We start from the raw sequence: 20,531 nt of genomic DNA, 5'->3' as shown, positions 1-20,531 counted from the left end.
CTCCTAATTTATACAGCCTATCTGTATAAATCTTAATAATATCTTAAAAAGTCCAAGGAAAGACCATCCTTGACCCATTCCAAAACAGCCAGAGACAGTATCAGTCACCAAAAAACCAGCACCATTTCCAACAGGTGTGGACCTTCCCTCAAAGTATATTCAGCTCCTCCGGAGCACCACCTTTAGCAGCTCCAATAGTACCTCTTTCCCAACCAAGCACCAGCAGAAATGCCACTCTAGGACAATTCTCTACCAAGACTGCTCCAAGCACCAAAAGTATGAATCCAAGTGGTTATCTCAAGAAAGAGTTTAAGTCAGTGAATCAAAGAAAGAGCAATAAAGTTAGCACTAAACTCCCAAACAGGATAATCTTCAACATACAGATGACAACATACAGACACCATGCTGATGCAAGGAAACAGAAGTCATTTGTATGGGGAGGACAGGTGAGAGAGGGATTTCTTTTCACTTTGGGTCACATTCAAGCATTGTCTACTCAAAAAATAAACATTTTGAGAGGGGGTAAAAAACGTTTTAAAAACTCAAAAGCATCAGCTCTTCTCTGGACACAGATCTGTTAAACCTGCTTTTATACTCCAGCTGCTACAAGTTCAAATCTCTCTGCTGCAATCTGGCCTGAAAGCATTGCTCTTTTCCTTTGCTGAAATACACTACCTTAAGTATCTCCCAGCTCTCCTCACCTACACAAAGGCCCTCTAAATAATCATTTATCAGGAATGAGAAAACTATTCTCACCCGATTCTCCAGGTGACAGTGGAAGAAAAAAGGGTTGATGGCAAGCTCAGTTAGCATCTACATGCCACCCAGCCCCCATGAAAGCCTCCAACTCCACTTCAGTGCCAGCCCTACAAACTAACATCATGTGTTTGGAGGGAAGTTGATGCTGGGGGAAAGGTGTCCTGAGCACGCAAATGGCACCCAAACCTCTGCACTAAGAGGAGTAGCTATCTCCTCCGTGCAATTGAGAGCGGGGAGGCCAAAAGTATTCTAAGTCTGGATCTGCTTTAGGAAAGGGTAAGTTCTAGTTCCCTCGGCCCTCAGGCACTGACTGAACTGGGATACAGATCCAGTGGGACCCAGAAGCCCAGCCGAAGAAACGGGTGGTTTAGTCACTACAGAAGACAAGTACCCACACAGGCTTAGACAATTCCCTTCTACGGGAGGGAGAGGGAACGGTGAACGATGAAATAAAGGGGTAAGGTTCTGCGCTCCTGATCCCTTTGCCTATATAAAGATAATCAGCCCGTGTTTCCTTCACCCTTAAGGGTCCCCTATTTGTCCCAACCGCCGGCAAACAGAAGACTGAGAGTAGGGAGCGGCCCCCGCACCCTGAGGGCACCACTGGGGGTGGAGAGAGTTAAGGGGGGGCGCGCTAGAGAGGCAAGGAGGGGAGCATGGCGGGCATGAGGCAGTGAGTTACAGCGGGGAAGGCGGGGGAAACGGGGCGCGAGGGAGGGGAGAAAGAGTAAAAGGAGAAGAAATGAAGGGACACGAGCTGGGGCGCGCGAGGCCGAAGTGAAAGACCGGGGCGCGCGCGCGGAGCGGGGGGAGGGGATGAGGTGAAGGGGGAGCGCGAGGCGGGGGCGCGCGGTGCCGGGGTGGGGGGAGGGGGACGCAAGGCGGGGGCGCGCGGGCGGGCGTCGGCTCGCGGGCGCTTCCCCTCCCCCCGCCCCTCCACCTTTCCCTTCCCCCACCTCCGCCACCACCGCCTCCTCCCAGCCTCCCTCCCTTCCTCGCTCCTCACCGCCCCCGGGCGGGCGGGCGGCCAGGCTGGCCTAGGCCAAAGCTCCTCACCTGGCGGTGGCGGTGTAACTCCCGGCTAGCTCGCCTCCTCAGGCGGCGGCGGCGGCGTCGAAAAAGGAAGAGGCGACGGCACAGTAGGTTCCGGACCCCGCTGACGGGACCGGGGGCGGGGGTGGGGGAGGGGGGCGGGCCGGACCCGGGCGGGCGGGCGGAGCAGACACTGCGGTACAGACAGGGGCAGCGGCGGCGGCGGCGGCTGCACCGGCGGCGGCGGCACCACACAAACAAGGACGCTGATTGGGCAGCTGCCAAGCACCTCGGCTCCGCCTTCCCCACACGCCACGACGCCCATTGGGCGACCTGAGCCGGCCTCCCCGCCCTTCTCTTCTCGGGCTTACCAATAGGAGACGGGCTATCGGGGCTACACCCCACCCTTGAAGAGAGAGTGGCTGGATAAGTGATGATTGGCGTACGTAAGACCCAATCCTAAACGGAGGAGGGGGATGGTCTAGCGGGGGCGCGTTAATGGGTACCTCGGCCAGTCCCAGACACATCCGGGTCTTCAGCAGCCCATTAAGTGTCGGGGGTCAAAAAATCGCTTCAGGCTGCAACTTTACCTTAGAGACGTTTTGGTCCCCAGGCAGCCGCCGTACCCCAGTATCCCCAAACCGGGATTCCCCTTTGGCCTGCTCTCATTCTTCCAATTCTAAAGATGGAGACTGGTGAACGGCGGTGGGGTCTGCGTTGGGTGGTGTTTCATCGCGACAGAATCCAGGAATTTCACGATAGCAGTAGCTTGAGGCGCTCGGGCCTTGCAGTCTGTTTGGGGCGTGGCCTGTCTCCGTCTGCCAAAGGCCTTGAGCTTCCTGGTCTTCATTGTACCCCAGCACGGTTCTGTCGTGACTGAACCACGACTGGGGGAAAAAAGACAGCTAGCGAAATTGCTGGGAAATTACGCCGCGCAGAGCGCTCGCAGCTCCTTCTGTCCGGATCTCTGGTCTGATCAGGTTCACAGTGAAGGGAAACAGCCTCCCACTCCACCAACTACACCTAATCAACTCAAGGCCCAACTCCTGCTAGCCTCCCTACTTCCCCAAAGCAGTTAGGCGCGACTGAACCCAGCGTTTTTCGAACACGTACTATAAGTATTGTTCTTGAGCATCTGAGCATCTTGAGCATCTGAGGGACCAAGTATCAGAGTCAGTGTGTTAAAGGAATGGTAGTAGCTAACGTTTGGGGCAGAGACTGAGGCACTGTGCTGTATGTGCATTCGTATTTTTTTAAGAGCTTTCCATGGATTATTTATTCCTTGTAACTCAGTGAGGTAGATACTGTTAGCCCCATTATACAGATTAAGAAAATGAGGTATAAATCAAATGATTTGCCCAGAGTTACATATGAAAAGTGGCAGAGCTGAAATTTGAAGCCGGTAGATCCAGAAAGGGGTTCAGAGAGATTCAGAGAGGCTAAGGAGCTTACAAAGTTCAGACAGCTAATTAATGACTACTGGCTCAAACTCAGAAATAACTGGCTCCAGAAGCACTAGAATGTGTTTTTCAAGTCATTTAAAAGTCACGCTGTGCAATGGAAATGAAACTAATGGGCACAAAAAGGTGGACCCTGAACAGACACACACAAATGTACAAAAGCAGGTAAAGCACGTTCTTTTTCATTGTAGTAGTGTCCAGGTAAAGAATATGGTCTCTGGAATCTGACTGCCTGGGTTTGGGTCTCTCACCAGTTGTGTGATTTGGGTGCAAGTTACTTAATGTCTATTCTCTATGCCCTAGTTTCCCTATCTTTAAAATGGGAATGATTGATGAGTACCTAGTTCATAGGGTGATTGTGAGGATTATAAATTAGTACATTTTACATGCTCAGGACAGTGCCAAGGACTTAGTAAATACTCCATAAACATAATAGTAACTATTGTGAGAGTTTTCCTAACTTTTCCAACAATTTCACCCTCTTAGTTCAAAATTCAGCTTTGGTCGGTATTCTATCTGTAGTACCTGCCTTATACTACACTGAAAATTATTTCACCACTCCCCCACTCATTTGAATACCTTCATTGGCTCAGTTATTTCGCAAATGATAGAGGACCTGTTCTGTGATCAGACATTCTTCTTTGTGCTGGGCATGGAGCAGTAAGTGGGACTAAGTCCCTGCCCTCGTGGAAAGTACAGCCCCTCTTCCCTAACCTGTTGCTTTGGCCATTATCAGTTCAGTCCTTTCGGTGCTGTCTGAAGGGCCATTCTTCAAGGGCTGTGACAATACACGAGAGACACAGCGGTGGAAGATATGAGACTGAGAAAGAGTGAGGCCCGAGGAAATACCTTTCAACAAAATTAAAATCAGGCTGTGGTAGGGCAACTTTCAGTCTGGAGTGATCAGTCTCCAAGAAAGACAAGTAAGCAAGGCCGCTGAGTAGGGGACATGTCCTTTGTCCTATGCAGGCTCTACCTGTTTGTTTTCTTTTTGGAGCTAACGTTTATTGAGTGTGCTTCGCACTTTATCTAGATTTCAAAATTAGTCTTTAATCAACCCCTCCCCAGTTCGCAGATGGGGAAAAACTGAGGCACAGCAGTTAAGTAACTTGTCTGATATAATAAAATTAGCAAGTGCCAGAGACAAGATTTAACTAAAATTTGTCATACTGGAGCCTACACACTCTAAAGTGAGGGAAGAGAAATTGGGACCAGGTAATTTGGATATATCCTTCCCTTCATTCAGTTTCCCAGGCCACAGGTCAAAGATGTCAGATGCTATGGTGAGTACTTGGCTGTTGGAATTCTGAAATACCCTTGTGGTTCAAGACTTCTGTAATTCCACCCATCTGACTATAGGCTTCTTGAGGAAGCCCAAAAATGAGAAGCGTAGGCTGGGAGGCACTCTAGATCAGGAAGACTGTATGCTCTAGTAAGGTAGGAATTGAGCCCTAAAATTCTCTCTGTAATTCCAGACAGTTCAGTGCATGGCTGGGCATGCTACACTCACCAGAAACTTATGCTTTCAGGAAGGCAGTTGCTCCCTTGCAGGTTGTTAGGGATGATACAGGTAAAGTTTGATCCTAGGTAGTGAGGTCTAATCAGAACCTGGGGCGATGTGAAGGTTCCCCTCTGAAGAAGTCATCTCCTTACCCGACAAAAACAGATGGCATTTCCTAAGCCCCTCCTCCCTTCCTTTGCAGCTCCTTTAGGACACTGCTTCAGACAGGATGGGAAAGCATCCTCTGGCCTGAAGGTCCCAGAATTCAGAAGTAGTACTGCTGTCTTCATCCACTGATTTCCACCCCCAGGAATTTGCACTAGAGGCTCATGTAAGTTATTTCGTCCATTGACACTCCTTCCCCAAGGCATTTTTGTTTTGCTGGTTAATTCCCTTTGGTAATTGATTTTACAGCTCTGTTAGGAGTTGTTTCCTGTGTTTATTTCATTATATAGGAAAAAAAGGGAGAACTCCAATTGGGGCCAAAAGGGTCAGAAAAGTAGTGCCTGGCTGCCTGATGCCCACATGTAGTGAGCTCCTTAATCCTTGCTCTTGTCCTCCTAGTGCTGTCCCCAGGCTGAGACCCTGGTTGGGAGAGTACTGCCTGCAGTTAGAGCAGCTCCCAGGATGTGTGAGTGTGGCCAACACCAGTGACTGGGGAGAGGGGATATGGGGGAGAGGAAAGGAGGCAGAGATGAGCTCAGGGCCCCCAGAGAATGGAGCCTTTGTATGGGGTACAGATGAGGGACAAGGAGGTGATTGTGTGGGAGGGCCGGAAGTACCACACAGACTGGCACCACCATAGCCAGCACCGGATTCACCCCTCTCCTGCTCTGAGAACTCCCTGTGCCCCAAGGGGCCAGCACCAGACCTGGTCAGGGAAAGCAGTGTGTGCCCAAAGGCAGCAAGGGATGAAAAGGTGGAGAGGAGGAGGTGCAGCCAGGAGAAAAACAGCGGTATCCCCCCACCTTTATCTCAGAGAACAGGAGGCAGAAGAAAAAAGACAGAAGCAGCTTTTACTATATTTACATCCAACAAAACTTCACAAGGAACAATCCTTATTGCACAGTCAGGGCCCTGGGTGTGTGAGGCATTCCCCAAGATGGAGTGGACAAGAAGGATTAGGACTAGAGGGGCACCAATTTTTCCTAAGGGGAGCTTGGGACTCCTCTAGCTTCTAACTCCTGACTTTTAAGGAGCTACAAACCACTGGACCATGGAGCCCCATTTCCCTTCTCTCTCTTACTGTCCATAAGAACCTCCTAAGCAAGGGGGCTGTGTCTCCAGAATAAATAACTTAAAATAAAATACAAACACTAAGGTAGAAAGGCATAGAGAGCCTTGGGCTCCTTCGGCAATTCTAGGGGAGAGGGACCATCTCTGATGGGAAATGACATCCCTCCCTCCCGTTCAGGGCAAAGGCTCAGTAGCTGTGTATCTCTCCAGTTGTTTTTTAAAACAAAAACTTATAAAATGGCCAGGGCAGTACAGATCTGTGGGTACCCTGGAGGGGAGTTCCTGGTATAGGATGGGGTAGAACAGCTATGTGCCAGCTCTCCCCAGGCCTCCCCCAACATCAGCATGAGCATAGAGGGCAGGCTGGAGATGGGAAATTGTGACTTTTAATAACAGTGGGTCCCACTGCCCCCACTCAGAGCCTAAGGCTGGGCATGCTTCCTAGCCTATTCTCAACTCCTCTAGGAAAGAAACAGGGAAGCAGGTTCTCTCTAGAATCCTTCCTCCCTCACCTCCTCAGCCTAGACTGGAGAAGGAAGCTTAAGGGTCCCTAGCATTCCAGAGGTGCTCCGAAACATTTCCTGCAATCAATGGCCTTTGGGGTAGGCATCTGTGCCCGCCGCTGTCTCAGCTCCTCCTTGCCCATGCTGCTGGCCAGCTTGTTAAAGGCAGACTTGTACTTCTTGTCGAAGGCCACTAGGGAAGAGGGTGGAGGTAGGTCAGTATGTTAGGTCAATCCCCAGCCTCCCACACCTGGCCCTAGAGCTAAACCCCTCAGCCCCCTGCCTGCTCCCTCACCTATATCCATGTGGTCCTTGCCCAGAGCAGCCAATGTCAGGAATAAGATCTCACGGTAGATGCCCCTGGAGTGGAGTCAAAAGGGTATAAGTGAAATAAGGCGGGAGGGAGCCCGCGACAGACCCAGGACCTCTCAGATGGGAACATGATACCTTTGTAGGTGCAGGCCAGTGGGAGGGGGCCCTAGAGTTTCTAGCAGGAGCCCTACAGCCTTGTGCACCTCGTTGAGACCGACGTGGCGCAGCACCGATTCCAACAACGCCAGGCTGAGGGATGCAGGTACTGGACCTGGCCATACCACCCGCTGTGGGATCTGGCCTGGGTGGAAGAAAGGAAGGTAACCAGGATTATTGAGCCCTCTAAGCATGGGACCTACCCTTCCCATCCTGGGCCAAATATGAGACTCACTGTGGACCCTCCAGAGCACATAGAGAGGTGGGCAGCTATCGGGGTCAGGGGTCAGGACATCCCACAGCAGCCGCACCTGCACGGATGCTGGATCAGGCATTATCCAAGGAGCTGGGGCCTGCAGGGAGCCAAGATAAAGGAGACAGGCTCATGGTGTGGGAGGCAGAGGACGGGAAATGGACAGGTGCTATTCCAAGGGACAGGGACATTACAGGACACAGCTAAAGAGAAGAGAGAGAGGAACTCTCGTTCCCCATGGGAATACAAGTTCTCTGAGAGCAAGGACTTTGTTTTGTAATCTGCTACATCCCTAGTGCCTAAAACTCTGCCTGGAACCTACAAAGTGCTCAATAAATATTGATGCAATGAATAGAGTAATGAATAGGTGAACATTATCAAATCAGTAATTGGGTAACAGGCACTACACTTGGTGCCTAACAGCCCCGAGAGGCTGTTATGCCATCTTACAGATGAGAAAACTGAAGCTCAGAGAAGCGAAGTGAAATGGCCAGGAGTCAACCAGGTACAGCGACCCCAAAGCGGTGCCCTGTCTACAGCGCCAAGGCACAGAGGACTGAGGAACAGAGCTAGGAGATGAGGGGGCAGGGGCCGTGTCAGCGGCTGACCTGGGGGGGTGGGGGCCCATCACAGGAGGCCAGCAGCAGGCACGGCAGAATACTGGGCAGGCGCAGCCGCTGGAAATACCACAGAAGGTTCCAGAAGATGATGGGGTGAGCAGCAGGCAACTCAGGCAACGCCAGCACCTCACTGCCCTCGTTCTCTACCAGTGACTCCAGTTCCTTACGCAGCACGAGGGGGCTGAGATACGCCCATGCCCCGCTCTCAACACGCCGGGAGGCACTCTGTCAGGCACAGAGGGGGAGGGCATATACCACAGCCCCATCCTCAGAGCCCTGCTTCCCACTGAACCACCACCTCCAGCAGCTTCTGGGATGCCCCTTGCCCTCTGTGCCCGTCTCTCCTCGGCATCACTGGGGCCACCCACAGGGCGACACACACAGCTGGGCTCTGGCCCAGCCCTTACCCCCACGTGCCCGTTGCAGAGCTGTGGCTCATCCAGGGCTAGGCAAAGCCTGCGGTCACTGAGCACGGGGCCTGGGCCCCCGGGGACAGGAGCGTCTCTGCTGCCACTGGCACCAGCAGGGGCAGGCTTGGGGCTGGGGGCACTGCAGGGAGATGGCAGGAAGGTCAGCCCTCAGACCTCTCCTGCCCTGCCACACCCACAGCCCCTGCCCGGTTTTGGGCACCTGGGTCGGGAATCAAGGGTCTGGACACTGAGCAGGGGTACAAAGGGGCAGGCGCAGAACGGACAGGTGGTGTTGAGGTTGGAGTCATCAGGTGCCCAGCCAGCCATGATCTCCTCATCATACACCAGGGAATCACAGGCGCGGCACAGCGAGCAGCTAGACAGCAGAATCTGCGGGCAGAAGAGCCCAGGAAGCAGGCCCCTTTTGGCCTCAGGGCTCAGGAGCCCCTGCTCCTTACCCAGTCTCTAACCTCCACAGCCCTGCCCGGCCTCCTCCCACCTCCCGCCAGCCCCTGCCTCTGACAGGGTGCCTTGGGTGTGGTATATATGTGAGCTCCAGCAGTCTGTGTGGGAGGGGTTATCCTCACTTCCAGGGAAGGTGGCTGGAAGGATCCAGGGGTGTCACTGAGACGCTCTGAGGAACGGCGAAGGCTCACGCTGCTGAGAGAAGATTCTGAGAGGTCCCACTCACTGCCCAGAGAGGCTGAGCTCTGCCATTATGAGAGAAAGCACAGTCAGCCAACCCCAAGCTACTCTTTACCCAGGAAGCTGGCTCAGCCACCCTTCAAGGCCTACTTCTGGGCCCTTCCTTCGGGTTGGCAGCCCCTCCCCAGGCCTCCAGATGCTGAAGTGTCTGGACCCTGCCCTTACTGGTTACCTCGGATGCAGTGGATCCAGGGCGCTCCCGGGGGCGCAGAAGGCTGTCCATGGGGCTGCGACGGGTTGAGGGAGGCAGGTCAGGGGGCAGCTCAGACGGGGGGACACGAGAGGTGGGGGAGCGGCGGGAAGGAGTGAGTAGCTGTTGGAGGCGGGCGCCCAGCCCTCTTCGGGGGGTGCTGGCCTCATCCTGACGCCCACCAGCCTTGGGCATCCGCCCACTTGGCCCTTCCAGGGTTTCAGTGGACTGGGTGCTCAGGGCTGAGCCTGAGTCCCCTGGGCTGCCTCCAGGTGCCGACTCCTCCCCAGTCAGGCTCAGGTCTGAGAGGCTTCCATCATGCCAGGGTATGGGTGATCCCCGGGGTTCCAGGACCCCCAAGGCCTCTATCACTGCAAGGCAGAAAAGTATCGGGGAAGATGGAGTCCAGGCCCTCTTTGGGACCTGAGTAAACACAATTCCTGGCTATGCAGTCTGGCACCACAGCCCCCTCCATGATGACAGTCTGGGCAAGATTCCCCCAGAGCCTACAGTACCTGCCACAGAGCATTACCCCTCCACCCTGCCTCTCTAGCCTTTCCCTTTCACTGGCAAGTGGTTAGGGAAGCTGACGGGCCAAAGGGTGGGGTGTGGGATGAGGGCACTCACTGTGGGCCACGCCAGCCTCCACGGTGGGCTGTGCCCCTCGGGCACTACCCAGGCTGCCACTCTTCACCAGGCGCCCCATAGGTGAGGCGGGGTCCCGCAGGCTTCGCCCAGCCCAGGTAGTCTGGCGCTGAAGGGGGCGGGTAGGGGAGGGGCGCTCCAAATAGGGCTCTGCAAAAGACAGGGAGAGGGTCAAAAGACAGCCAGCTAGAAACCTAGCCCCCAGCTCCAAAACAGAGCTCCTCACAGGGACCTGGGTTTGCAAGGCTCCTCCCAGGCAGAACTTCATGTCTTTTGTTCCTAGCCAAGTGTAGTTTATCCGTTGTCAGCACACTGAATGTCAGCCACTAGACCAGCCCCAGCTCTCCGTGCCTGTCCCCTGCCGTGTCGCCAGTCCCTACGCACCTGTCTGCGAGCTGCCTGCCTCTTGGGCTGCCGTCTCCACTTCCTCCCGCTGCCGCTGCCGCTGTTCTCGCAAGGGCTGGCGGAACTGAGCCGCCCCCAGGACCACGTTCCGGAGCTTGGCCCAGCGTAGGCGCCCACCCGGTGTGCCCGACGGCCACTTGCTTTCCAGCACAGCCTGCCAAGCAGTGTTCACCCATGAAGACGGCCTGTCTCCGTACCGTGGGCCTCAGCTAGGTGCCAACTGCCTGACCTGGGGGCCCAGCGACCACCTTTCCCTCCAGACATCCTGCCTATGGTTGTCCTGCCAAGGGCTCAGCCAGGAACAGAGCCCAGAAAAGAGCTGGCAGTGGCCACCCTGAGGGGTTCTAGAGGAAGTCAGAAATGGTGGAGACAACCTGTCTGTAGACTGCTGTTTATAAACTATGGGCTTTGAAGAAATCAGTTCATTTGTTTTTTTAGTCATTTGTTTCTTCATCGAAAGGACTGGAAATAGTTTAGTGTCATGGTAAAGGGCCTGAATTCAGAAAACGATATGCCTGTGTGTGTGTCCTAACTCCCTAACTTACTGTGGTACCTTGAACAAGTTACTAACCCCCTGCAACCTCGTGGCCTCATCTGTAAGATGGGGCAATAATTGTTCCACTTCAGGGGGCTGTGGGAAAGGTAAGATGGTTTTATGTGGATGCTGTCTTTGGAGCAGAGCCTGGCGTACTGCTCCCACGATCAGCTATTGGGAGGTGGTGGTCCTTTTCTAACCTCCTTGCCAGGACTGTTGTGGGTGAGACTCAAAGCAGCCCAGTGTGAGAACCCACCTGCAGGTGCTGAGGCACTAGCAGACCGCTGTGCGAGACAGCGGTCGCAGGACCTTGTTGGACCGTACAGGCCTGAGCTCCAAGGGGAGGGGAGAGCCACAGGTGTCGGGGAGCAGCACCCTCCCCACACACCCCGCCACAGGCCGCCATCCCACCCCTCACCTTGTTATAGTAGCCGTAGGTGATGGTGTTGGGCACGATGCCCGCCCGCCGCATGTCCAGCATGACTCGCACGGACAGCACGGGCTGCCCATAGTGTGAGCACAGCTGCATCAGCACCCGGTAACACACCTGGGCCGGGAGACACGCAGGTGAAAGTGGACTCGCTCTCAGCCCCAGTCCTCAAGTCTCAGTGAGCACCCACTGCCAGCCTCCCCAGTTCTCACAGGGCCACCCTCCCTTCCTGCTGACCCTGCCACCCTGCAGTCCCTGCTGCTACAACCTGAACACGCTCATTAATTCAGTGAATGTGACGGAGCACCTGCCCAGCTCCTGGACTCGTGCCCCTGTTCCCCGTCGGCTACAGCCCCCAGGGCTGCACCAGCCCCCAGGCTGCACCCCGAGCCACTGGGCTTGGGCACCCACCTCGTCGGGCAGCACCACCTTGCGGCTCTCCATCTGGCGCAGCACCTGGTAGGCCGTCTGCAATGCCCGCACCCGGGAGGGCGCCGAGCGCACGTAGGCAGGCAGACACAGGAACCACAGCCCGTAGCAGTGGCCCAGCAGGCACCGGGCCCACAGCTCAGGCACAGCTGCTGACTTCTGTGCCATCCGCTGTGCAACCTTCATCTCCTAAAGAGGGCGGGGGACACACCTGGGTGAGTATGATGCCAGGGCAGGTCTTAAAACAGTGTGGGAGAAGCAGCACCCTCCCTGAGAAAGGGTCTGTGTGCTGATGGGGTGGCAGGGACAGTGCCCACACAGTCCTGGATTCCCAAGCACAGATGCTTAGCTTGAGCATGGGCAGGTGTCCTGGCAGAGGCAGCAAGCCCCTGGATTTCCAGAGTCCTCAGAAAATGAAGATGAGGACAATGACAATGGTAATAACAGTGATGGTTCATGTTTCTTTTTCGTGCCAGACATATCGAAACCTCCCAACAACTTTATGGGATAAGTACTATTATACCCATTTTACAGATGAAGAAACTGAAGCAGCAATCCTTGGCCTGAGTCAGATGCCTCTAGGGGGCCCACCTGCTGGTTACCTGTTTGGTACGGCGAGGGGCAGGACTGCTGGGGGCGCTGCGGGATGGGCCTGGCACAGGCAGAGCCCCAGCTTGTTCTTGAGGAGACTCAAACAGCTCAGCCCGTAGCTCGGGGAACCCATCATAACTGGAGGGGCGGAGAGAGGCCATATGGAGAGCAGTCGCTACTAAGTCAGCTGATCGGGCCTCAGAGCAAGAGAGGGGGCGGGAGGTGCTCACCAGTACTGGGGAGTGGATTCACTGCCCTCTGGCACTGGCGGCTCCTCGGGAGGTGTGATAAACACGGTGAGCTCGCTGCCCGACAGCTCCTCCAGCTCCACCAGGGGTGCGGGCTCAGGCTTCTCCTGCTCTGGGTGGACCTGAAGCAGGAAGGTAAGAAGGGGGACATCCAGACAGTGGGCATAGAGCAGGGCTGGGGATCCAGAAGATGGCATCTCCCAGGAAAGCACAGCCACAGGGAAGGAGGTAATGGGCCCAGATTCTGTCAGGGCCCTGGAGATAGACAGGGGATGAGTGAGGAACAGGAAGACAGTATGTCTGTGAGGCCGGTCGTGTGTGCTGCACAGGCTACATGCTGTTTAACTCCAGGGGCGCCAGCCTCGCTGCACGTGAGATAAAGCCGAGAGGGGAGCAGAGGGCACAAAAAGAAGGGATGATCCCAATACCTTGTCAACACAAGAGTCAAAGAATTCAAGGGCAGCATGCCGAGCAGAGCCAAAGGAGCATTCCTCGATGAACTGGGAGAACATCTGTGTGTGTAGCAGCTGGGAGTACAGCTTGTGGCTGGAACGTTCTCGGGACTTGAGGAAGCCTGATGGGTGAGAATGGGGCCAAGAGGGTGGTCACTGGGGGCTCTGCCACAGCCACCCGTTTCTGAACACTTTTCTTGGCTCCCCGCCAACTTGGCATCCAAGGCCATAAAAGCCATCCTCTCTGGCCCCTCTGGCCCCACCCGCCAAGCTGACCAGCTCAGCTGCCCCAGCACCACGGCCCCGTGGCATCCCTCCCTTTTATCTGTGGGCATCTAGGGCCTCAGACTGGGGAGTCACCAAGAGAGGAGCATTTTGCCCATGGGCTGGCTCACCACAGGTGTCACTGTGTCCCCACCAAGTCCTGGCTTCCCACAGCTGACTCATCTTGTACCCTAACCCCTCACCAGGCCCAGAAGAGCATGTGGCTCAGAGCTGGTGCCCACAAAAACGCCAGCCGAGCTTAGAGACAAGTAACTGCGTGATTCCGCATGCCCCCTGACTTCCCCGTGGAGCCCAGCCCCTGGTCACCCATCCCATGACACCTTCCCCAAGCAGGGACAAGTCGCCTTTACCTTGCAGGAAGAAGAGGTTGTCGACATCGCGTGACCCCTCAGAGGGGGCCTGGGTGAGTGGGCGCAGGAAGTCCCGGTAGCCCTTGAGCAGGCAGGCCATGAAGCGGAGGAAGGCTCCCTGGACCTCGCGCTCTAGCCGGGCCCGGCGGCCACACACTGCCTCGTAGTCTGTCAGCAGGAACTCCAGGGAGGCCTCCTCCTCGGGGCCAGTATATGCTGGGGACCAGGGCAGCCTGAGCGTCAGGGCCAGCACCCACAGGGCTTGCTCAAGCCTGCTCTCCACAGAAGTCAGGTTGCCACCCTGCCACCTGCTGCCCCACCACTGCGGCTCCTAACAGACCCCGCACCAACAGTAACAAAGTTACCCTTGGGTAACGGTTTCAAGCCTCCCAAGGGCAAGCTCAACCTCCCTGACATATGCAGGAGTATTAATGTGACATATGCCTTCCTCTAACTTAAACTGGAACTCGAATTCCTCTCACTTCCCCCCAGTGAAAGCCTAGTTCTTCTAACCTCCTCAAGTAAGGTCCAGCTCTCCACAGGTCTCCCCAAACTAGAGGTTAAATGTCAGTAACGGTTTCCGGCCCCCCACCCCCACCCAGGCTCCTCACTCTGATCCAGCTGCTGGTACAGGTGTGTCAGTGTGGCCAGCAGAACCTTGTAGGGTCTTCGGGGCAGGGTCCGAGGGGACAGGGGCTTCTTTTCCTCAGTCCTGTGAGTTAAACAGAAGGAAGAAAGGGTGATGGTGTTTCTTGTTTTCCCTGAGGCTCCTTTTGAGCAGGTGCGCTCCATTCACCAGCCCTCTCCTGCTCCCATCCTCGAAACTCCCAGAAAAGACCCAGCCCTCTTACTGGAAGAGCGTGTTGGTATCAAGATCCACACAGATGACATCCACAGGTGGGTCATGCAGATCGAAGTAGCTGGAGTGGATACCCACGATGAAGGGCACGGGGGCACTCAGCACGTCTGCCAGCACCAGTGGGCACAGCGGAATGTAGGGGCACTGCCAGTGCAGCGGGAAGATCATCTGAAGCATCGGGGGGTGAGGACCAGTGAGCAGGGCACAGGGAGGCGGCAGAGGCGGGGGCAGCGACCTTGACCGGCCGTGCTTGTTGTCAGAAGCCGTTGGAGTTAAGCTCCAAAGAAAAGCTCCTGACCGAAGCCGTACATCCTGTAGGCCAGGCCCGAGGATAAGGCTGAGGAACCCTCCCCAAGAAAGGAAAAGTAAGGAGAATCTAGGCAGGGACTAGGGCACAAGAAAGAACACTCTGGGTAAGGCAGGCTGGCAGAGTGGCACTCACAGAGACGAGGGCCTCGCAGACGCTGGTGAGCAGATCCGGCCGCAGCGAGTGGACTAGTAGCTTGTGCTCCGTGAGCACAGCGAGCAGCAGCGTGATCGCCAGCTCCGGGCCCAGGGTCTGCAGCAGCTGCAGGAAGCTGGCACCACTGGGGGCAATGCCAAGGTGGGGGAAGAGTCAGCAGGAGGCCCTTCCCTCATCGCTGGGCACAGACACCACCTGGGCCCAGCCTGTACAGCCCCTCCACACCGGTGCCCGCTTGCCTGGCACCCACCATGCCCCTGGTCATCACAGCCCTGCCCCCCCCAACCTGAGCATATACCTGAGGGGCAGGGGTGAGGATACAGGCTGGCAGAGGAGCAGGTTGTCATAGGGAGACATCTGAGAGGCAGAAGAGCCACAGGTCAGGGTGGTGAAGACTGGCCCCTGCCCATCCTCCCCCTCCCACCTAGCCCCAGCCCCAGCCCTCACCTGCACCAGGATGCGGGGTCGCTGTGGGGAAGGGAAGGGAACATTGTGAATGAAGTGGGAGATGTGCCTGGGGAGAGAGGGACACGGTCAGAGGCAGACTCCCGGCCACCCGCTCAGCCGCCTGTCCCCAAGGACCTCACTCCTCCCCGAGGTCTACCTCGAGACTGGGGTCAGCCCCTGGAGCCTCCATTATGCACAGCATGGGTGCACATCAGAAGAGATTCCCTCTGGGCGTGCACAGGCCCTGGCCAGGACTTAGCTAAGCAAGTGTAGCCTGGGTTTCAGGCCCCACTCACCCCTTCAGCCAGGGGAACTTCTGCAATGGACCAGCTCTCCAGCCACACACTACAGCCCCATCCCCGACTCCTCTGCGCCCCCCGGCCGTCCCCCCCAGCTCCAGCGTCCTCTCCTCCATTCCTCCTGGCTCGTAACCCTTCCCAGCATTAGGGAAGCCCCATGCTCACGCTTCCAGGGGCAGACGGTGGGGGCCTGAGACGGAGTAGCGGTAGAGGAAGGTGAGGAAGGCGCGGAAGGCCGGGAAGGCAGGCCAGCGGGACAGCACAGCGATGGCGCGGCGGCTGCGCACAGCCCGGCCCCCCAGTGCCCGGCCCCGCTCCACGGCACTCAGCAGGCCCAGCGCCCGAGCCTGCCGCTCCGACAGCCTGGCCCTCGGGAACGCCTCGTAGAACTGCAAGGCAGCACCGTACACCTGCAGGGCAGAGGGGCAGTCAGGCAGGCCCTGCAGAGCCCAGACCCCTGACCACACTCCACACACCCACCTTATCACCAGCTGCACCCGTGAGCACAAAGGTGGAGAAGACGGGCACGGGGTACTTGGTCTGGGCGGGCCAGCACTCGATAGTGGCCCCCATGGGCAGGCAGAAGACGGGCACTGACTCGGGCAGCGGGAACGCCTCATTGTCCTCCTCTGGGTAGCGGCCCAGCAGCTCTGCACCCCCGGCAGAGTGGGGGGTACCCAAAAGGAGTAGGGTTCATCAGACTCCGGGGGAAAGAACCAGGGGATCCCAGAGAAGGGCCATGTGGCAAAGGGGAGGTGAGTTCTGTGGACACTGAAGGTACCAGCCGAGAGGCACCAGGGCAGAGGGACACGCGGGTCGAGGGACCAGAGACAGAGGGGCTACTCACCTGCCTCATACGCCAGCGTGTTGGCCTTGGCCAGGCCCACCTTGTAGCAGAGGTACACGGCTGGGCCCCACTGCCCCAAAACGGCAAGAGACAAGCAGACACACAGCTAACAAAGCTTTCTGGGGGGTTATTTTCTCCACCACCCCTAAGTGGTCTTTGTCTTTAGAACGCCTGTCAATCCCAGTCCCCCAAGACCAGTGTCACACCTCTGGGCCCACCCCCACCGCTAGGGGCCTTGGTCCTAGGATGCCCTGTGTGCCCAGTGTCCACCCCTTACACGGAGATGGCATGAGTCTCGGCTCCTGGCCCAGGGCCCCACTCACCATGCCAGGGTTGAGGTTGCGGGGCAATCGGCAATAAGTATGAGGAGTACCCTCACCCTTGCTGGGCAGTACCAGGCAGAGGTCAGTGATGCCCAGGGCATGCAGCCCTGCCCCCTCTGCTGCCCGCCGGTAAGTGAGGTAGGTGCGGGGGTGCCCAGGGCCTGGAGGGGCCAGGTTGGCTGAGTGGCTGTAGGGTGTCGTATCTAGCACTTGGAAGCCAGGCTTGGGACGTTCCTTCCCCTCATACAACACCCTGGGCACAGAGAATAGAGAGAGGTCAGGAGTCCACAGCAGAGGAGAAGGCCCCCAGTCTTGCTAGATCTGCCTTCCTAGTCCTACCTACTCAGCCTAGCCGAACACCGACACCAGGGCCCACTTCTTGCTGAACCTGCCCTCCAAAACCCTGTGCCCCTCTCTGCCCTTGGCTCTATTTTTTTTTTTTTTGGCTGCTCCAGGTCTTAGTTGCAGCAGTCAGGATCTTTAGTTGTGGCATGTGGGAATCTCGTGCCCTGACCAGGGAGCGAACCCAGAGCCCCAGCACTGGGAGCGCTGAGTCGTAGTCACTGGACCACCAGAGAAATGCCTAGGCCCCACTTCTCGATCAGTAACAATACCTCAGGCCTTCCCTGGCTCTCAGTGCTCATTAATAAATACCAAGAATAAAAGCTACCATTTATTGACTCTGTGCTAAGTCCCTTATATGGATGATCTCGTTTCATCTCAACTACCCTATGAGGAGGTATTATTTTCCCCAAATTACAGCTGAGGAAATAGACCCAGAGGGGCTCAGTAACCTGCCAAAGGTCACAGAGCTAGCAAGTAGCAGCACTAGTACACGCACCCAAATCTGTGTGAGGACTAAGTACACACAACTTCAGGCTCTTCTCCCTGGCCTCAGGATCACTCTCTTCCCATTCCTATTGCACATCCCTCATCCCATACCCCTACCTCTCCCTGCCTCACCGCAGATCTCCTAGCCTCCCCTGGTGCCAGCAGGAGTAGGTAGGTGTACACACCCCAGCTCAACGAGGGGGGGCTTGTCACGCCCCCTCCGGTAGCAGATGACGGGCTGAGTTCCACCTAGGAGCCCAGCGCTGAGTTCCAAGGGGTGGCCCCCGGCGGAAGCCTGGATGCATGTGTAGCCCTGCGGCACCTCCTCGCCCAGGGCCCTAGCGATGACTGCCACATCTGTGATGGGCTCAGCGGGCCGGGGAGGGCGCAGGGGCCCACTGGGTTCAGGAATCCACGTTTCCTCAGGGATGGGTGCTCCATTGCCTGCAAGTCCAGCTATCACGAAGTAATCTACCAGCCGGGGGGGCCGCTCCTCCGCCATGGCCCCCCCCTCACTCACTGCATCTGGAATGGTCAAGTGGGGGAGAGATGAAGCAAGGAAGGTTTGTGTTGCCATGGCAACTGGCAACCAGGGAGTCTCCCTTTTGCTTCCCTCCTCTTCCTAGTACTTTCAAGGAAAAGCAGGATCAGTGGCCAGCCAATCCTGAACTCTCCCGCCTGTGACATCACCAGGCCCTAACAGCCCACCACAGCTCCTTAAAGAGACCAGGACCCTCTCTCTTGGTACCAGCCCTCTTTCCAAAGAACCCACTGCACACAGCTAACCTAGGCTCTGGGTTCTGACATCACATGGTTTCTGTATCCCTTTTAAAGACCCCAGCCTTCTTCATTCCCTAACATAACAGAGATCACAGTCTTTTCTGTAATGGCCTACAATGACATCATTCATTCTGGCCGTGACATCAGGCCAACATTACAGTCTTTTTATGGATTTCTGGCCTTCTTACTCTAGTTGACATTCTAAGAATCTCATGAGCCAGCTAATATTCTTAAAGAGTCCACCTCTAGGTTTTTGTGAGGAACCCACAAAACCCAGGCTTTAAGTGTCTTTTCACCAGACTCCAGTGTCCTTTTTCCTAACCTAGCTCCACTAACCTGACCAAAAAGAAAAAAAATCAGCGCCCTCCAATCTCCAGGATCCTTACGTATCCTCAGTTAGGTCCAAAGCAGCTATGGGAGACAGTCCCCACCATTCCCAAGCCCTCCTCCATGAAGCCCAGAGATGGAAACAGGCCCACAGGGGCTTCTCAGTAACTCTTCTCACCTGCCTCCATGGCCCAACCCCTGGGAGTAGGAGCCCCAAGGGTCCCGGGGTGCCCCGAGTGCAGAAGCTGGGAAACAGCTTGGTGGGTGGCTTGCAGCAGAGGACTGGAGGCGTGGGGACTGCTTCAGAGGGGAAGGGAGGTGACTTCCTGAAACAGTGGAGGGGAAGCTGCAGCTCGGCGGAAGTCAGCCTATGGGTGTGTGTGGTGCTGGTGGGGGTGTGCAGGGGGGGGATTGTCAGAAGGTGCCAACACAGCATCATTCCAAGTTGGAAGCTTAACCTAAAGGACCCGGGTCAAGGCAGAGGCAGATCAGACTAGATCCGGGATGTACAGTCCTACTTAACCTCCCACCCTTGCCCAGAGAAGAGGGAGCAAGGGAATCTCATGGACCCAAGCTGGTTCTCCTTAACCTGGCCTCTGGTCACTCACACATACACCAACTCCAGCTAAATTTAGTCTCCACATCTGCGAGGTGAAGCCAGGAGTCAGCGTCAGCCTCCTGATTTAGCTCTGGGACCCAGCCCCGTGCCTTGTCCACTGCAGGCGAATGGGAGCCCTATGTCCTCTGCCCCAAGCAGCAGGCAGGAGCCACGAGGTGAGACCAGCTGAGGGGCGAGTGGCTCCCATCGGCGGCACCTGCGCACCCGGGCCTCTCCTCACCGAGCTAGGGAAGAGTCCCGCAGGAAGGCAGCCCTTTCTCCCTAGGGAACGCAAGGGGCAGGGACACCACTCCGGGTCCCGGCGCCCACGAGCCGGACAGCGGGAAGTTCGCGTTGGGGCAAAGGGCGCGCCGAGCGGGAGGAGGCTGAGGAAGGAGCAGGAGGGCAGAGAGGAGCGGACGCGCAGGCGGCCGGGGACGTGACGGCAGCAGCGCCGGCCGCCGCGTGACCGGAGCGGGAGGGAGGGGTGCTCGGGCTCGGGACCCGCGGGAGCAGGAGGGGTGCAGGGCGCCGGGCACAGCTAGCTAACTCCAGACTGCGCCCTCCCCTCCACTTTCACTTCCCCAGGAGAGAGGAACCGGAACCAGATGTGCAGCGCCAGAGAACAGCTGGGGAGAGCCCCCGCCCCGCCCGCGCTCCCTCCCTCCCTTCCCCGCCCGCTGCCCCGCCCGGTCCAGCCCCTACCTGCCTGCCCCGCGACTCCCCGGCCGGCCGGCCAGCGGGCGGGTGGCTCGGAAGGCGGGCTGGCGGGCCGGCGGACGGCGAGGCTACCCGGCCCCGGACATGGCGCACCCGACTCGGGCGCCGCTCCCGCCGGGACGGCGAATGAAGGAGGAAGAGAGGGCCGAGGGCGCCGGGGCGCAGGGCGCCTTGGAGGGAGATCCGGGCGATCCCAGCGTCCCCGCCGCGCTGCGCCACGCGGGGACTGTGCTGGCGCGCCGCTCGCTCGCGCCGCGCGGTCCTCCCAGCTCCCGCCGCGCTGAGGGCCCGGTGCTTCTCCGCGCGCCCCGCTTTCTCCGCTCCCCCCACCCCCCCTCCGGGACCACGGGCGCCGCAGCTCCCCCCACCCCCCCTCCCCGGCCGGCGGCAGTGACCCTGGCAGCGCCTGCCCAGCGCCCGACCGCCTGCAGCGCGACCCCTGGCGGCTGGGAGGGCCCCTTGCACCCAGGGAGCTTCCCACCGCCCAGCCATTGCCGCCGGACACTGACCCTAGGCGGCTCCTTAAGTCC

The 20,531-nt window shown here is 57.3% G+C and overlaps 2 protein-coding genes and 1 long non-coding RNA gene across 8 annotated transcripts in view; 1 reads left to right on the top strand and 2 right to left on the bottom strand.

Moving 5' to 3' along the window:
• Positions 1-1,949, bottom strand: part of GATAD2B (GATA zinc finger domain containing 2B) — an 80,410-nt gene extending 78,461 nt beyond the window's left edge. For 2 of the 3 annotated variants that reach the window (XM_043456164.1, XM_043456177.1), the window contains exon 1: positions 1,816-1,949. The gene's annotated coding sequence lies outside the window, so the exon portion shown is untranslated. The remainder of the gene's footprint in view (positions 1-1,815) is intronic. The other variant, XM_043456168.1, reaches the window with a different exon arrangement.
• A 348-nt stretch (positions 1,950-2,297) lies between these two features.
• LOC122433353 lies at positions 2,298-10,204 on the top strand. Its single transcript, XR_006267084.1, has 3 exons — positions 2,298-3,416; positions 4,955-5,083; positions 10,066-10,204. It is a non-coding gene; the product is annotated as an uncharacterized LOC122433353 (long non-coding RNA).
• Positions 5,749-20,530, bottom strand: DENND4B (DENN domain containing 4B). Of its 4 annotated transcripts, XM_043456103.1 has the most exons (29): positions 19,987-20,124; positions 18,862-19,009; positions 17,762-18,101; positions 16,746-16,998; positions 16,423-16,492; positions 16,056-16,225; positions 15,741-15,985; positions 15,277-15,343; positions 15,128-15,186; positions 14,809-14,953; positions 14,359-14,534; positions 14,119-14,219; positions 13,508-13,723; positions 12,849-12,994; positions 12,403-12,542; positions 12,184-12,310; positions 11,564-11,770; positions 11,141-11,269; positions 10,167-10,341; positions 9,765-9,932; positions 9,120-9,508; positions 8,830-8,952; positions 8,463-8,632; positions 8,240-8,381; positions 7,821-8,057; positions 7,195-7,312; positions 6,939-7,104; positions 6,787-6,851; positions 5,749-6,684 (listed from the first exon to the last, which is right to left on the bottom strand). In XM_043456103.1, exons 2-29 carry the CDS (start codon positions 18,869-18,871, stop codon positions 6,539-6,541), a joined length of 4,500 nt encoding a protein of 1,499 aa, XP_043312038.1. In that variant the 5' UTR covers positions 18,872-19,009; positions 19,987-20,124; the 3' UTR covers positions 5,749-6,538. The 4 variants fall into 4 exon arrangements, with proteins under 4 accessions (XP_043312038.1, XP_043312052.1, XP_043312046.1 ...); XM_043456117.1 differs by lacking the exons at positions 18,862-19,009; positions 19,987-20,124 and adding an exon at positions 20,511-20,530; XM_043456111.1 differs by lacking the exon at positions 18,862-19,009 and having other exon boundaries at positions 19,987-20,119.
• Between the last annotated feature and the right edge of the window lies 1 nt (position 20,531).

This window comes from Cervus canadensis, chromosome 2, assembly GCF_019320065.1.
Source record: "Cervus canadensis isolate Bull #8, Minnesota chromosome 2, ASM1932006v1, whole genome shotgun sequence".
In the NCBI taxonomy this organism is placed as follows: domain Eukaryota; kingdom Metazoa; phylum Chordata; class Mammalia; order Artiodactyla; family Cervidae; genus Cervus; species Cervus canadensis.
Note: the sequence above shows the minus strand (reverse complement) of the source record. Positions and strands in the feature narration are given on the sequence as shown.